The sequence below is a fragment of the Carassius carassius genome, chromosome 13 (assembly GCF_963082965.1).
Source record: "Carassius carassius chromosome 13, fCarCar2.1, whole genome shotgun sequence".
Classification (NCBI taxonomy): Eukaryota; Metazoa; Chordata; class Actinopteri; order Cypriniformes; family Cyprinidae; genus Carassius; species Carassius carassius.
In genome coordinates, this window is record NC_081767.1 from 22790211 (window position 1) to 22804509 (window position 14299).

The 14299-nt window shown below is 37.4% G+C and overlaps 1 protein-coding gene across 3 annotated transcripts in view; it reads right to left on the bottom strand.

Moving 5' to 3' along the window:
- LOC132156112 (rho family-interacting cell polarization regulator 1-like) overlaps positions 1-14299 on the bottom strand; it is a 65859-nt gene that overhangs the window by 27085 nt on the left and 24475 nt on the right. The window contains exon 1 of one of the 3 annotated variants that reach the window (XM_059564978.1): positions 5234-5394. The exons of the other annotated variants lie outside the window; for them this stretch is intronic. Within the exon in view, the coding sequence (XP_059420961.1) occupies positions 5234-5252 (19 nt within the window). The 5' untranslated portion in view covers positions 5253-5394. Of the gene's footprint in view, positions 1-5233; positions 5395-14299 lie in introns of those variants that run through there. 3 annotated transcript variants of the gene reach the window in all.

The window sequence follows — 14299 nt, forward strand, 5'->3', positions numbered from 1 at the left end:
GATGAGATGAGTAAAAACAAGTATTTCTTTGAAAAAATACTGTGAAAAACAAGTGAAAAAATATTGAAAGAGCTTATAAAAACACACACAAAAAAACTTGTTTTCTTCATTAGGAATTGACTGGATTATGAAAAGCAAGACAGTTGGGTAAGTGTTTTGGATGGGACTAGTTGAAAAACAGGAGTGCTTAATGACATCATTTAAGAAGGAACGTTTTTTTCAGAGAATATTTTCTAATTTTCTTATTGGGAATAATAATACACAAAAGAATTTTGTTAAATAAGACTAAAAAATGTATCAGGAGACACTATGGGGTCAATTTTGGTTTTATATTGGCTTTAAAGGTACAGGTTGTAGAACCTGCCACTAGAGGGCGCACTATCAAAACAATAACAATCGCGTAGTTTGATGACTCTAAGAAGGAGCGTGGAATGATGTGATGTGTTGTCTTCTACCCAACCGCTGATGGCCATCAATCAGACGGAAAGATAAATCATGGATTTAACGCAAGTTCAACGATTTGCGCCAATGCAAAGACGCAAAATCAGACTATCATCTTTTTCTAGTTGAAGTTTGTCGCGAAGCTACTTCCGCATTTGTCCACGAGAGTGTTGTCATGTGGTTTCTACATCAGTAAAGGCGGTAACAAAGGGTAACTGACGTCATTGACAGGCGACTGCACTGCCCCGTGTCACTGTTTAGAATGGGAATTTTCTCATGATTTACAAGTAGTTGAAAACATTAGAGATATTATTAGTAATCAGCTGGACAAAATATATAACGCTAGCCTAGTGTTTTTTGGATATTTTACTGCAAATATCTTACAAAATGTACCTTTAATGACTTTTGTCCATAGAAGAAAGTCATACGCTTTGGAACAACATGAGTGTGAGGTAAATGATGGCAGAATGGCCATTTTGGGTGAACTATCCCTTTAAAAGGTTTCAAATAGATCGCCCAAAAATATATAACTAAATTAATAACATTTCTATATAGCCTAGAAACACTGCATGCATGCTACTTGATTCATTTTTCTTTAATCGGTTTAAACTGATTCAAAGCTTTGATTCACTGAATCATTTGCATCATCATTCTAATTCGGTTATAAGTACATGTTTAAGCTAATAGACCGAGCCTTGACTGAGAGTCATGCTGGAAAACAGTGAAGAGAAAGAGAAACTAATCATGCTCTTCAGCACAGATAAACAGTTTTTAGATTAGCCAGTCATGGAGTTCCTTGTATATAATCAGTGAGGTCTCTTATCAATAACCCCTGTCATGGACTATCAGACATCACCAAAATAAAAACACCCCGCGGACACAACGTGTGAGGACAGAGCACTTAAGATTACACCACACCAATCACTGAGGATTTTAGCCAAGACAGGAAACAAATGGACCCACTCAGACCACAGCTGGGACTAGAAACATGATGGGAAAGATACAAAAAGCATACAAACAGAAAGGCACTTGGACCAGATATACACCCACATAGATTGACAATAAATAGGCTTCTAGTGCAAACAAATGAGTCGGAAGTGATCAGCGTAACAATATTAGTAGCAAGTTATTTGAACATGGAACGACTCACTGAAAACTTAAATAATATCACATATCCAGCACAAAGCAACAAAGTATTATGTAACCGCAGCAGTTTCCACATGGCTCTGTGAGGGCAGGTCGAATGCAGCAAGTTTTGTTTTAAATTGAATGAAGATATAATCTTTCCAGAGAAGAGCAAGGGGTGAAACAGGCCTTGAAGTCACATTAGTGAGAAATTCTGAGGTGTAAGCCTAAGCTAGCATATCTGAGCACATGAGGTCATTTAAGATGTGACATCAGCACAAGTGCGTTTTAGTCACCCTAATGACCTTGACTTGGACAGTCAGTGCTCAAGATTTAGTCAACAAAAATGGGCAGTGCCTTAGATACAGCAACACATTGCTGCATTAAGGAATGAAGCTGGAGTTTATTTTAAACTCAAAGGGGAGGATGAAGAACAAGTTTGTTCTTTGATGAAGAACAAACCCAAACCCCAAACCCAAAACCTAACTTCATGAAGATCATCAGCTCGACATTAGAGATGTCCTGATACGTTTTTTTTGCCCCTGATCTGATCCGAGTCTTTAAATTTTGAGTACCTGCCGTACATATGTACAATAATCAGAGTAACTGCAACAAAGGAGAAAAGAAGTGGAAATAAGGTTAGAAAACACAAAGCTAGCGAATGCCAGAACACTAGTCTGTCAGTCAAGTCCGAAGCAAGACGCAACCCATAGCAACACGTTATGACAACAATGGCAGATAAAAGTAAACAATGCATAATGATTTCCGAGTGATTCCTTACTAAAGTGTGCATCAAATACTTAACATACTGAACATGTGTGTGTGTGTGAGGTGCTAGAACAGACCTCATTGGTTATCGCACATAAATCACATACGATCATTTGTGTGTCTAATTTTCTTTTTAATGGAGGTTGGCAAACATACTGCACCACTGAGGACCCTAAAGCCCACCTGTGACTCAATAGACTGACTAAAGTATTTCAGCTATGTGAAATTCATTCAGAGGGCACCAGAGTTGCTGAAGGGAAAATTTCTTTGTGCTCTGCCCAGCAAGAGAGCATCACGGCTGGGGTACAGAGCAGGACATATTCTGCCCTCCAGCCAATAACCTCCACTGAGAGGAAAAACCTCAGATTGTCTTACTTGGAAACTGGATGCAAAAAATATAAAGTGAAAGTGAAATTTTTCATTTCCCTCAGGATATTCCACTGTCTGATGGAGAGAGGACAGAAAAATAACATCTGCAGCTAACTATTGGTAGATAACCCAGCATGTCCCTAAACACATCATCTTCATCCTTAGTCAAAATAACACTCATTCAATTTCATCCAATTACAGTGACTCCCAAAAAACTGCCCCGTAAAAGAAACCTACAGAAGATCCACTTCAATCAACAGCATCTGAATGAACATCAGTAAGCAGCAATGATTTCCCTTGACAAACCTCTTAACAAACGCAAACACACCTTCTGGCGAGTCTCCTTCCTCCTTTGTGTCACCAGGTAAACAAGGCAAGTGACAAATTCTTCTTCTTCCCCATGACTTGTGTGGGAATAAAATGTCTGCTACATTCCCTTCATACACCGGAGCCTTTCATGAAGAACAAATAAACACCATCAAAGCCTCATCCTTCCAATTGTTGCTCTGTGCTGGGTTCCCACCTGTCCAACAGGACCCAAAGCCACCACTTATGAAATATTTGCACACTCCAACTGCATGTCAACTGTTTTCACAATAATCAAAGCTGTTCAGGCTCTTCTGAAGCGTGTGGATCAGAGTGGCTGTATTGTTCTGGTGGTCTGGCTTTGCTCCAGGACTATTCTAGAGCAACAAAGCACCTGGGGGTCTCCCCAACCCTGACCTGACACAAACCAACTGGAATCCACCCATTAGACACTCTGTCAACCAACTTAAATTAATGTGACGATTTACCAGGCTACATTTTATTAATGTATACTGTTCTTTGAGGATTTATAGTGCCACACATTGTGAGTGGTGAGCAGCTGTGAAATAAAAGCATACTTCCCAGTGCTTTCTCCCTGAGAAAGTCGTGATGATAGGACATTCATTATGTTGGAGCCTGTAGCCTCTTTGTCTCGGACACATTCCATTCATATCAGAGATTACCAGGGCCTGGTGTCTGTCAAACAAACACTAGTAAGGTACACAGTCAGAGGGGAAGAAACCTTAAGCTTTATCCAAAAGAATAAAAAAATTAAGTAAAAACCTGTTTTGTTTGTTTGTGAACCAACTTAAGACAGTATAGACTAAAAGATCTCATTTCTTGGATCGATTAAAAACAAGAAATCAATATTGTCAAGCTATATGGTTTCAATTTCCATTTTGGACAAAATGTCAGAGAATCACTAGTGGTTATTTATTAGCACAAAATCATTTTAAGGACTGAATGTTTTAAGTAAGAATAAGAATAAATGCAATTTACGGTCAATATCAATTTTTTTAGAATACATTTTATATATTATTTATATTTTAAAATATTATCTGAATATTTTGGCCAGGTTGCTATATCGGTCTATCGCAATCATCAATCAATATTTTGTAATGAAAAGCTGCTTTCTTTAATACTATGATGTGACAAAAAGCACCTTGAGAGTTAATAACAGTCATGTGGCTTTTTGAAATCCCTAAGCACTTAACATTTGCCCCACATGGTGTATCCTTCCTTCCATTTGCCTGAAACATGAAACTGGCTCGGTTTCCCTTTTACTCCCTCTCCAACTGCAAATCTTTGGATTAGCTCAAAAGTTAAGAGATATCATTTATAAGAAGCCCTTTCTTTCAACAGTTCTCTGTAACATTTGTCCATGCCTGTGGTCTGGAAATGTGAGGATCATCTAAATGAGTGTTTACAGCCTCTGCTTGAACAGGCCTTAAGTAAACCAGAGGTATAGTCCCGGAGGATCGGCTAAACTTAAGGATCTCTCTGTATGTTTGTTCTAGATGACCCCGAGGTGCCAGGCCGAGGTGCCATAGACCAAAGTAAACACACTTTGAGTGTCCACTCTCTCTTACTTCAATTGAACCATCACATGGGAACCCAGTGGGATGTCTGTCCCAGAATGACAATGGTCCCACCACAAAACCCAGAAACATCTGGACAGAAAAGGTGCTGGACAATGCCGAAAACCACAAATCCACCATCATTCCCCTCCCAACTAACTCAGGCCTGTAAAACATACACAACTATTGATGTGAGGAACTATATCATGTATCTTTCCAGATTACTTTCACTTTACTACTGCTGACCACAGAACTGAGAAGAATATATATCTAATTTCCTACCGCTTTTCAGCTGAATTTGCTATTTTTCGAAAAAGAATCTATTAGGAAACAACTTTTGTGCCATGTTAAAACTTCTTGTGTACTTAAACTATGGCTGCCAGAGTCATTGGCGAGGCAGAGCAAGATTTAGCCGAGCCATTGTTGGTGATTTTTAACTTTTTACATCATTCTACAATAAAAATTTATTAAAATAAACATCCAAAATATTCCATTCACATCACAAAACATGCCTGACTGTACACATACCCAAATCTCAACACTCTTTACAACATGAACACCAACATTCAAGCGGTAACTCAACAATATTAGATGACAAATACCAAGATCATATCTCACAAAACTGCTACTCATAAATCACAGAGTACCTCCATATCCACTGTACATGGTGCAGTGTTGTCTTCTGATGAATGATGAAAAAAAAAAAGACGCACAAGTTTTTTCTCAAGACTCTTCAAAGTAAATGAGCAGTAGAAAGCACAATCACAGTTCCAGCTGTGTTGGTCTTCATCCTCTACTCATAATCTCGCAGCTCTGGCAGAAAGAGAAAGAGAGAAGCTGCCAGGAAATGGGAAGGCCGTCGCCCACTCCACAGCCCACTACTCCCCTCGTTCCGTTTCCAGTTCACTTCCCTGTCTGACATCACACTCTTCCTGCCACCCCTTTTTCCAGAAAAAGGCTGCACTTGGATTCTTAATGATAAACGCCCATTACACTGTAACTCCAGAACTTTCCAGCTTTCAGACTGTTAACAATGAATCCGATCCTGTCTTATTTACATATTGTGGTCACGCTGTACATGAATACTGACTTGAGCAATAGTGGAGTATCTTTCAAAAGATGTCAATCTTGAAAAAGCCTCAGGTAATGCTCAAGTGAAACTTACAGAAAACCCAAAGAATGTTCTAAACACTTACATTTGACAATATTTTCATAAGATTCATGATTCAGATTTTATTAGGATGATTTTCTAATTAAATTTGAACTTACATTTCAAATCAAAATTACTGGTCTTAATTTCAAGACTCTTATCAGTGTTCAGTCACAGATTCTGGGTAATACCCACTTTCCTGAATCATGCTCCATGCAGTAAATCTGATCACTATCTAAATGAAACCCAGCAGACGAGTTGACTTTGGCTCTTGAACATCAAAGAACACATTCTGTGGAAACATCAGTCAAAATAGTACGGGCACAATTCCCACACTAGTACAGGTTAATTTATACTTTTTTAACCTACTAAAATTGCTATTCTACACTGCCGTTCAAAGTTAGAAATATGACAAATCAAATAAAATTCACACAGCAGTAGAGCATGCATAAGTATTAATTAAAAGTGATTTGTAACTTTAATCTACATCACGTGACCACAAATTTGCTGTGTTAGTCATATTATAAAACAGTTATATCGGTGTCAATCATGTATTATTAACATTATAAAATTTCAGATCACTCATGAAAAGATGGATAAGCAACCAAAAATTCAACATGACGTTTAATTGTATTTGCTCCCAACACCGATAAGGATTCTATTCTGACATCAATTTTTAATATAACAATGTAATGGAAGCACAACAGATCTTTCTGATATTGTGACGTACATCTGGAAATTATTTAAAAGAAGAAAACAAAAGTTGGGTGGGGACTTGTTCCTATCCAGCAGACTAAATGGATTCGTCCAGCATACATAAGAGAAGTCTTAAAAGCTTTAACAAGGTCAAAATATATTTTTAATAAGATCAATAATATGCATTCAGAAAAAAAACTTTCCATTTCATGCTATCTTTAAAATAACCATTTCTACTCAAATAACTTTTTACATCTTTGTCATAATGTGGATTTGCTTAATCCATGTAGGCTGCCAAATATTTAATAACATAATGCCATATTATGTGATAGCATTGTGACTCACAGTAACAGGTCTTCTTTTAACATGGCACAATGCATTAGACTTAGTCTGGATTCTTACCAAAATGATATAAGCTGAAATTTAAATTTGATTTCAGTTTCCTTTGATCAAGAATTTCTTTTTGATAAGTGATGACAGCAGCACAGCGCATCAAAAACAAAAGATGACGGTCAGCATAGAGCAACAACACAACATATTATGAATTGGCAGATTAAAACAAACATGTTTGTAATGTTCAAATGAGAATATGAGTAAGGGGAAATGCTTGAGACCGGCAGCTTGTATGACTGGTTTTTGTGGACTAAACCTAGACATCACAGTTTCCTCATATATGCTGTTAATAGGCTGCTTAGCTCAAATTCCTCTCTGATTGTTGCCATGGAAGCCGGTGTTCATATTTCTTTAATTGTTATTCATATACATCATTAAAGGTGAAGGAGCCGTTGATGCAAATTGGCTGTGGTTCTATAGAAGTAGCTGAGGCGATTAACAGCCTGTCAGACTCAGTGAGGCTACAGAGGAGATTTTCTGTCAGAAGCACACCACAGACGCCTGTCTAGAGGTCATATCACTCCCTCAGTAGTAACCGAAAAGCTACTGTGAAGTCGTCACAAAGCGACATTATATATACATACATTTACTGTCACTTTTGGTAAATTTTATGCATCCTCGCTGAATAAAAGTATTAATTCTTTCAAAAAGAAAATCTTACTGACTTTCAATCAATAGTGTACTGTATAATATATACTATATTATATTAAAGATACTATTGCCCAGCCCAAGAAAACACCCATTAACACAGAAGCATCTGAATATAAATGTGATATATTAAATAAACACTAATAATTTCAGAGCTGATATCAGTATAACACTCTCTCAGGCAGTAGGTCAGCAGACTGAACCTTAAGGTGTCTGATTATTCATTTTCACACACAACTTGTTTATTACTATCATATTCGTATCATGCTGTGGATAAGAAGAGCTTGGCTGGGGTTTATCTGCATGACTTGACTATAGTGATGATACTGCATCTGTTATGGTGTCGCCAGGGCAACAGACAATATGGAAATCACATGAGGGCACAGATCAGGCACAGTCTGACTAGCTGACTTCAGCTCTGATCATTTCAGGATCTACCATTAACTGTATGCTGGGAAGATGCAAATTCACACACAAAGAACAGATCATAATTCCAAAAGACAGCACAAGGTCAAGAGTTAACACTTGCTTTATAACTTTTCATAAAACTGCCCTTTTTCAGAGCTTCATAATTTGTGATACAGAAAAAACAACAACAACAAAAAACATGTTTTTCTTATTCAGATATAATTATTCTGTTATCCACATCAGTGTTTGATTTTTGGATTTAAGAGCAATTTCAATTTCAACCTTTTTTATTTCTAAATGCCTAGCAATCAAAAAAGCCATATGCTCGGGCGAGACAAAAAAAAAAAAAAAGAATCATCAACAAAATTCTGACATTTCTATCTGCATCAATAATTTAACAATTTTGTCAGTACTGAATACAAATAAAATACATGATCCATCACACCATATACAGCAGTTTCTAAGTTCAGCACAAAAAAAGATAAAAAACTAGATTAAATGCAATCATTTGATTTATTAGTAAGAAGTTATTTTCCTTCTTAAATGTCAGGCATGCCTACATTCAGCATGAGTAGAGTTTAAGGGGGAAATAGAAACAGATTTATAGCAAGTACCTCACCACCAAAAGGTAATGCCAGATGTAGAGGCTACAAAGTCAGGTCCTAGAGGTCATAATGATAGACATCTGGACCAATACAAATACACAAAGGTGCAATATGGCGCTACATACAACTCTGACTGTAGTGAGTTTCAGTTTCAGGATCCTCAAAGACAATAAAAAACAGTTATGATTGGTCGGATCTCTGTTATCTAGACAATAACCAAAGTCAAAATACTCTCAAAATACAGATATTAATTCGACATCACGTCCCTCTTGGTCTGACCGCCATTTCCTTACAATCTCTCTTTCTACAGCAACCGAATAATGGTCAGCCGATAAGACCTTCATTTCCTCCAGTGCCTGCCTTCACACTGATAACAACAAGAGAAAGAGGATGTGAGGATAAATATAATGCTTTATTGGCTATTTGAGGAGTTGTTGTGGCTTACAGTGGAGGCGTGCTATTATTCTACTGACTCTGCAATCCGAGCAAGACAGTTATCGCTATTGCTGACTTCTCTGCTGATGGCTTTACATCCGCATGCTAAAAAAAATCCATACCACCACTGCCTGACAACTTGTATTTTCAAAACAATAAAACTTTCAAAGTTTGCACAAATGCAAAAAACATTCCCTTTCAAATTCTGAGAAGAAAATATACTTTTAATTACCGTATTAAACGTGAAATAATGTTGTAAATAATATTCAAGAGCCATGGGTATTAATTGTGTATTTTCTGTATTTGACTCAAGTGCCAGTAGCCGCTTACTAGTATTTTATGAATCTCCAAGGACCACAATTTTAAGCTTAAAATCTTCTTTACTGGTCTACTGAAGAAACACAGTCACCTACATCTTGGATGGCCTGAAGGGGAGTAAATTAACAGCAAATTTTCTTTTTTGGGTGAACAACAATGTGAAGTAGAAAGAGTGAAATAGTACTTTTTTGTAAAACGTACTTTAAAAAACTTTGAAAAATCATTTTTAACAATGTAGTCACACTTCCTTGTTTTCCTCACAAGCAAAGCTATCTTAAAGTTCCCACGTTATGGATAATACTTTTCCCACATAGCTGCATCACGCTGGTACTGACACAAATCAAATCAATTCCTCAGAAGCAAGAATTCTTCAGCAAGCCCCGGCATGCTATCATCACACATCTTACACCATCTCCACATTCGTGTGATCTCCTTACAATTTATGAAAGTATTGAGCTGTGTCTGATTACTCTGATAGGAGGTTTATGAAACATCCTGCAGCTCGTCCTTCAGTCCCAGGACCCTCATGAATCCAAGACTTTCGGTCTAATCCCCATAGACATTAAGTGCCTTATGGGTCACTCTAGAAGTACAATCAGTCCATATATTACACAGTGTTGTAAAAAAGACTAGAAAATGCCCTCACAGTCTGTAACAAAAATGTAAATAATCCTGGTTACTGGAGTTTTTTTTAAATGTAGTGACATGTCCTTTCAACAACCCAGACTCATTTTAGTGTTTTAGTTCCGCAGACCTCATTTCTGCTTGTGAACATAATTCCAAAAACATGCATGTTACATGCACCTGCAGCATTCCATCCAAAATCTTTTGGAGGTATTTAAAAATAAAAAATATGTGGCTCTGCAAAGCATGCGCGGTCATGATCTCAGCAAAGAAAACACCTTATTAACTATTTAAAGACCTGAGACATATATGTTGGCTAACTTAACATTTCTGTCCTGTCCTCTCACTCCCATTATTAGCATAAGGTCTTCAAGTATCTGATCTTCTCCAAATATATCATGGTTTGAAATAGATTATGACCTATATGAGTGAGTGTGGCTTAGAACAAAAATAAATTTGGTGAAGGGGGGGTTCCCAGTCTCGTTTTATAAACAATGAATCATTACAAAAGCCAAGGGCTCTGAGAATACCACTGAAGAGGGAAAGAGGAGCAGACATGAAAACCTTCACTTCCTGTTTGTTTAAGCCCTTCAGAGAGGCAGCAGTGCTCTGCATTTGTGGTCTGGTCATGTCTAAAGTCCCATCACTTTACATGAAGGAGGAGGATTATTGTTCGGTGTGAACTTTTCTATCATTAACATGCATGTATGTCACTTTAAATCCTTGTTCATACGCTGCACAGATGTACTTTGTGATTTTATTAATGTGTTTTATTGTGCACGCAACCAGAGCATATCTAACACCTACATCCAGACAAACACTCCCAACTACATCTCAAGCCCATCTCAATCAGAACATGAAATCACAGTGGTCTTCTATTAATAGCTGAAATACAAACATTGTTTTCATAGCAATTCCTACCAGAATATCTCTAATACAACAATATCACACAATGCAGTTTGGCTGTCACTGGATTCAGTTTCTTACAGACTAGCAGGAATGTGAAATTTCCTGAACACACACACGTATTTCCCATCATCAGGAGTCTAGCAGGACTCTAAGATCTTTAGCCAGAGTGACCTTTCTTGAGGTTCTGGCAGCACCACTGGGAGACCATCAAGCAGGATTATTATGCATGCAGACACTCCAGCTCATGTGAAGCTGTGTGTGTCTTTTTCCTACCATATTAGGGTCTGTGTAGCAACAAAACTGGTTCATGTTTTATGTCATAAAAAATTATATATCTGCTGAAACAAAATGTCTAAGTGTTCCTAAACTTTTTGTCAGTTGAATCCCTTAGAAGTAAAAAATATATATATATAAATTTGAAGTATGCCCCATAATTTTAAGTTAGAAGTTCTACTAGGGTTGCAAAAAGATGGAAAATTTCCAGTAGATTTCAGACATAAATAATACATTTTATTTTATTTTTTTACTTTCCAGAATTTTTTTGAATATTCCAGGGATTTTTGGAAAGTTTACGAAAAATGTACCGAAAATGTACATAACCCTCATTATCTACCAACAAATCCACATGTTCACAATTCATGGATATTGATTAATGGTCACATGGCATGCAAGAAAGCATAAACCTCTTTTTAGTAAGTTAATTTTTATTAATAGCTATTGACATCTGCCCACAAAAATGTTAGAGAAATTATGCAAATGTGTACCGTTGCATTCACAAACACACAAATGAAATTCACAGCACATGCAGAGATGGAGTCCGCTGTAAAATCCAGTTTGAGAAATCCTGATCTATAGCTCTGACAATCTGACACGTCAAGCCTGAAGTTAACTGAGGCTACAATAAATCACTCATTAGTCTCAGACTGAACCATGAGCTGTTCCTTTTCTTTACAAGAAGAACACTTGACCCAGGATACAACTCTGACAACTCTGTCTGGCACGCAAACTACATTTCACAATCAAACACACGCAAGATGTGACAAGGAAAACAACGCGATAAATCCGGTCTTGCATGCGTGATTTCACGTGAGACTGGGATTATTATTAAAAGTGGTAGCCCGCAAGAAGCTTGCAATACGAATTCCCTGTGCGCTGATTTGCAGCGAAAAACAAGAAAAGAAGCCATGCTTGCTGATATTGTGGTCTATAACTCCTTCCTGAACTCCCCGCTGCTCTGTATCTTGCTCTTTCATTGGCTATCGGTCATCGCCGATGTAGTTTTCAATCAGAAGACTTTTCACACAGCATGATTTTAAAATCGCCGACAGGTTCAGATATTTAGCATGCCAATATCTCACAGGCGCTGGCGATTCTCTCAGATCGCGTCTTTGCTCATTCAGACTGCGTGATTGTAACTCGCGTGAACGAGCACTGATATGCCTGTGATTTCGAGCATTTTCTATGCTTTCTCAAAACCTGTCGGCGAGCAAAAAACTGGGCTAAAATCGTGCAGTCTGAAGTCGGCTTTAGGGTAAAGACAGTCACAGGCTCAGAGAGTCATGTGTGTAGATACAGCTGTCTCCGAGACTCGATGGTCTAATCTGATTAAAATGCAGCCTGGCAAAGTGTTAGTGATTGGTCACAACACACGGTATCATTCTGAACTAGAGAGTGTCTGCTGTGGATATTCCAAAAGCACCATGGTCCAATCCACTAGCACAGACCTCGTCAACAACCACACCAGGAGGTGTAAACAAAATAATGTTCTTAGTATATTGAAACTCCTACGATGACCTCATTGTCATGGAGACTAGTGGTCAACTGATATGGGGTTTTCAATGGCTGATGCTGATACGTAGATATCAGTGTGGCTTTGATATAATAAAAAAATCAATTACTAAGCAACAATTTAAAAATATTTACTTAACACTGAACATTTGTTTAAAAATTCTAGCAGACTTTATACCAACAAAGCACAATTTAACTTAAAATTATTAAGTTAGTAAAATTATATTTTTTGGCCATTTTTGAGACTTCAAGCAATCAGGCATGTATTTTTTTACTGTACAAATAAAGGCAGGTTTGCGGAGCAGGAGAGACTTCTTTTGAAACATTAGAATATATTACAGATCCCAATGTGCACATTATGTATGAATGTTATAAATGTATTAATAGAGCTGTTGTAGGGTAATTATCATCATCATTATTATTGTATTTTATTTTACAGAAAGACAGTAAAATTACAATACTTATTTATTTATTTACTTATGAATGTCGATGGAGTTCTTGCCTTTTCTCTGCTTTTATTTTGGCAGAAACCCACAGGAAAATCTCAGGGCATGTTTTTGTTGACAACAGCATGCAGATTTAAAAAAAAAATTATCATTAAAATTTTGGGAAGATGTTTGTCACATGTATCACATTGTCACATGCCTTGAAAAAAATAAATAATAATTAAAAAAAAATCACAAAAATGTTACTGAGCAACTGACGAGTAACAAGTTCAGCACAGTTTTTCTTCAAGCTTTGAACTTTGAACCCTGGCACCGCGAGTGCTGTCAGAATACATGCAATTCGCATGTGCATTAGAAAACATAACATTCTGCAGTTTATTTACTAATCGTTGAGGTTATTTCGCGATTTCAATCATCATACAGTAACCTAACCACCAGCCACCTTGTCTTCTCATCGGAGACATGTGATGCAGCACTAAACAGTCTCTCGCTCTCCGTGCTTGTAATGATTTCTGTGTCTTTCTCTGATAGTTTTAAATACTTTAACACTGCCAAAATGCTTGCTGCATTAGTACGTGCCCCTGTTTGATCACGTTAATCATTAGCCGCATTTCCACTGTCGGGTCAGTGCGAGCCAGGGCTTAAAGCGGGCCGGGCGGGGCTCATAGTCCCGGGCCAGTAGCACCGAGGCCAGAATAGCGCAGGGTTTCCAAAGTCAGGGCCTGAAGCTCCGCTGCGCGTCACTAAAACACGCCCTTTACACGCCTCTCAGAACAACGTAATCCAACCTCATAATTTCACCAACAAAGAGAAGTTATCAGAAAACTAAGAAATATGTCACTGGAACATGCGCGATCACAAAACGAAGATGATAAAAGCGGCCGTTTGTTTGCATGCTTTGTTATATATTCAAATTCAAAAGCATCGATGTAGAATAAGTGATACATTGATCATATTGATTTAATTTATCAGGACTCAAAATTAATCGTCGGTTTCTTTTTATTAGCCACAGTAACGTTAGCCATCACATTTAGAATGAATGATAATATCTCTATTTTTATAAAAGCTCCCGAACAAAAACATTCTTATATTTTCTTTATGATCGGCAACTCAAGACGAGGCTTGTGACAGATAATATAAGTTACTAAATAAATACACGATTGTGATAGAGAATAAGCTGACGTCTGATTTCTTCAAGTGGTCATATTTACCATGTTTACTATGGTAATGTTAATGCCTAGCGTGCACAGACTTTTGCATCACTTATAAATATTTCTGCCTTGTATGGTGATT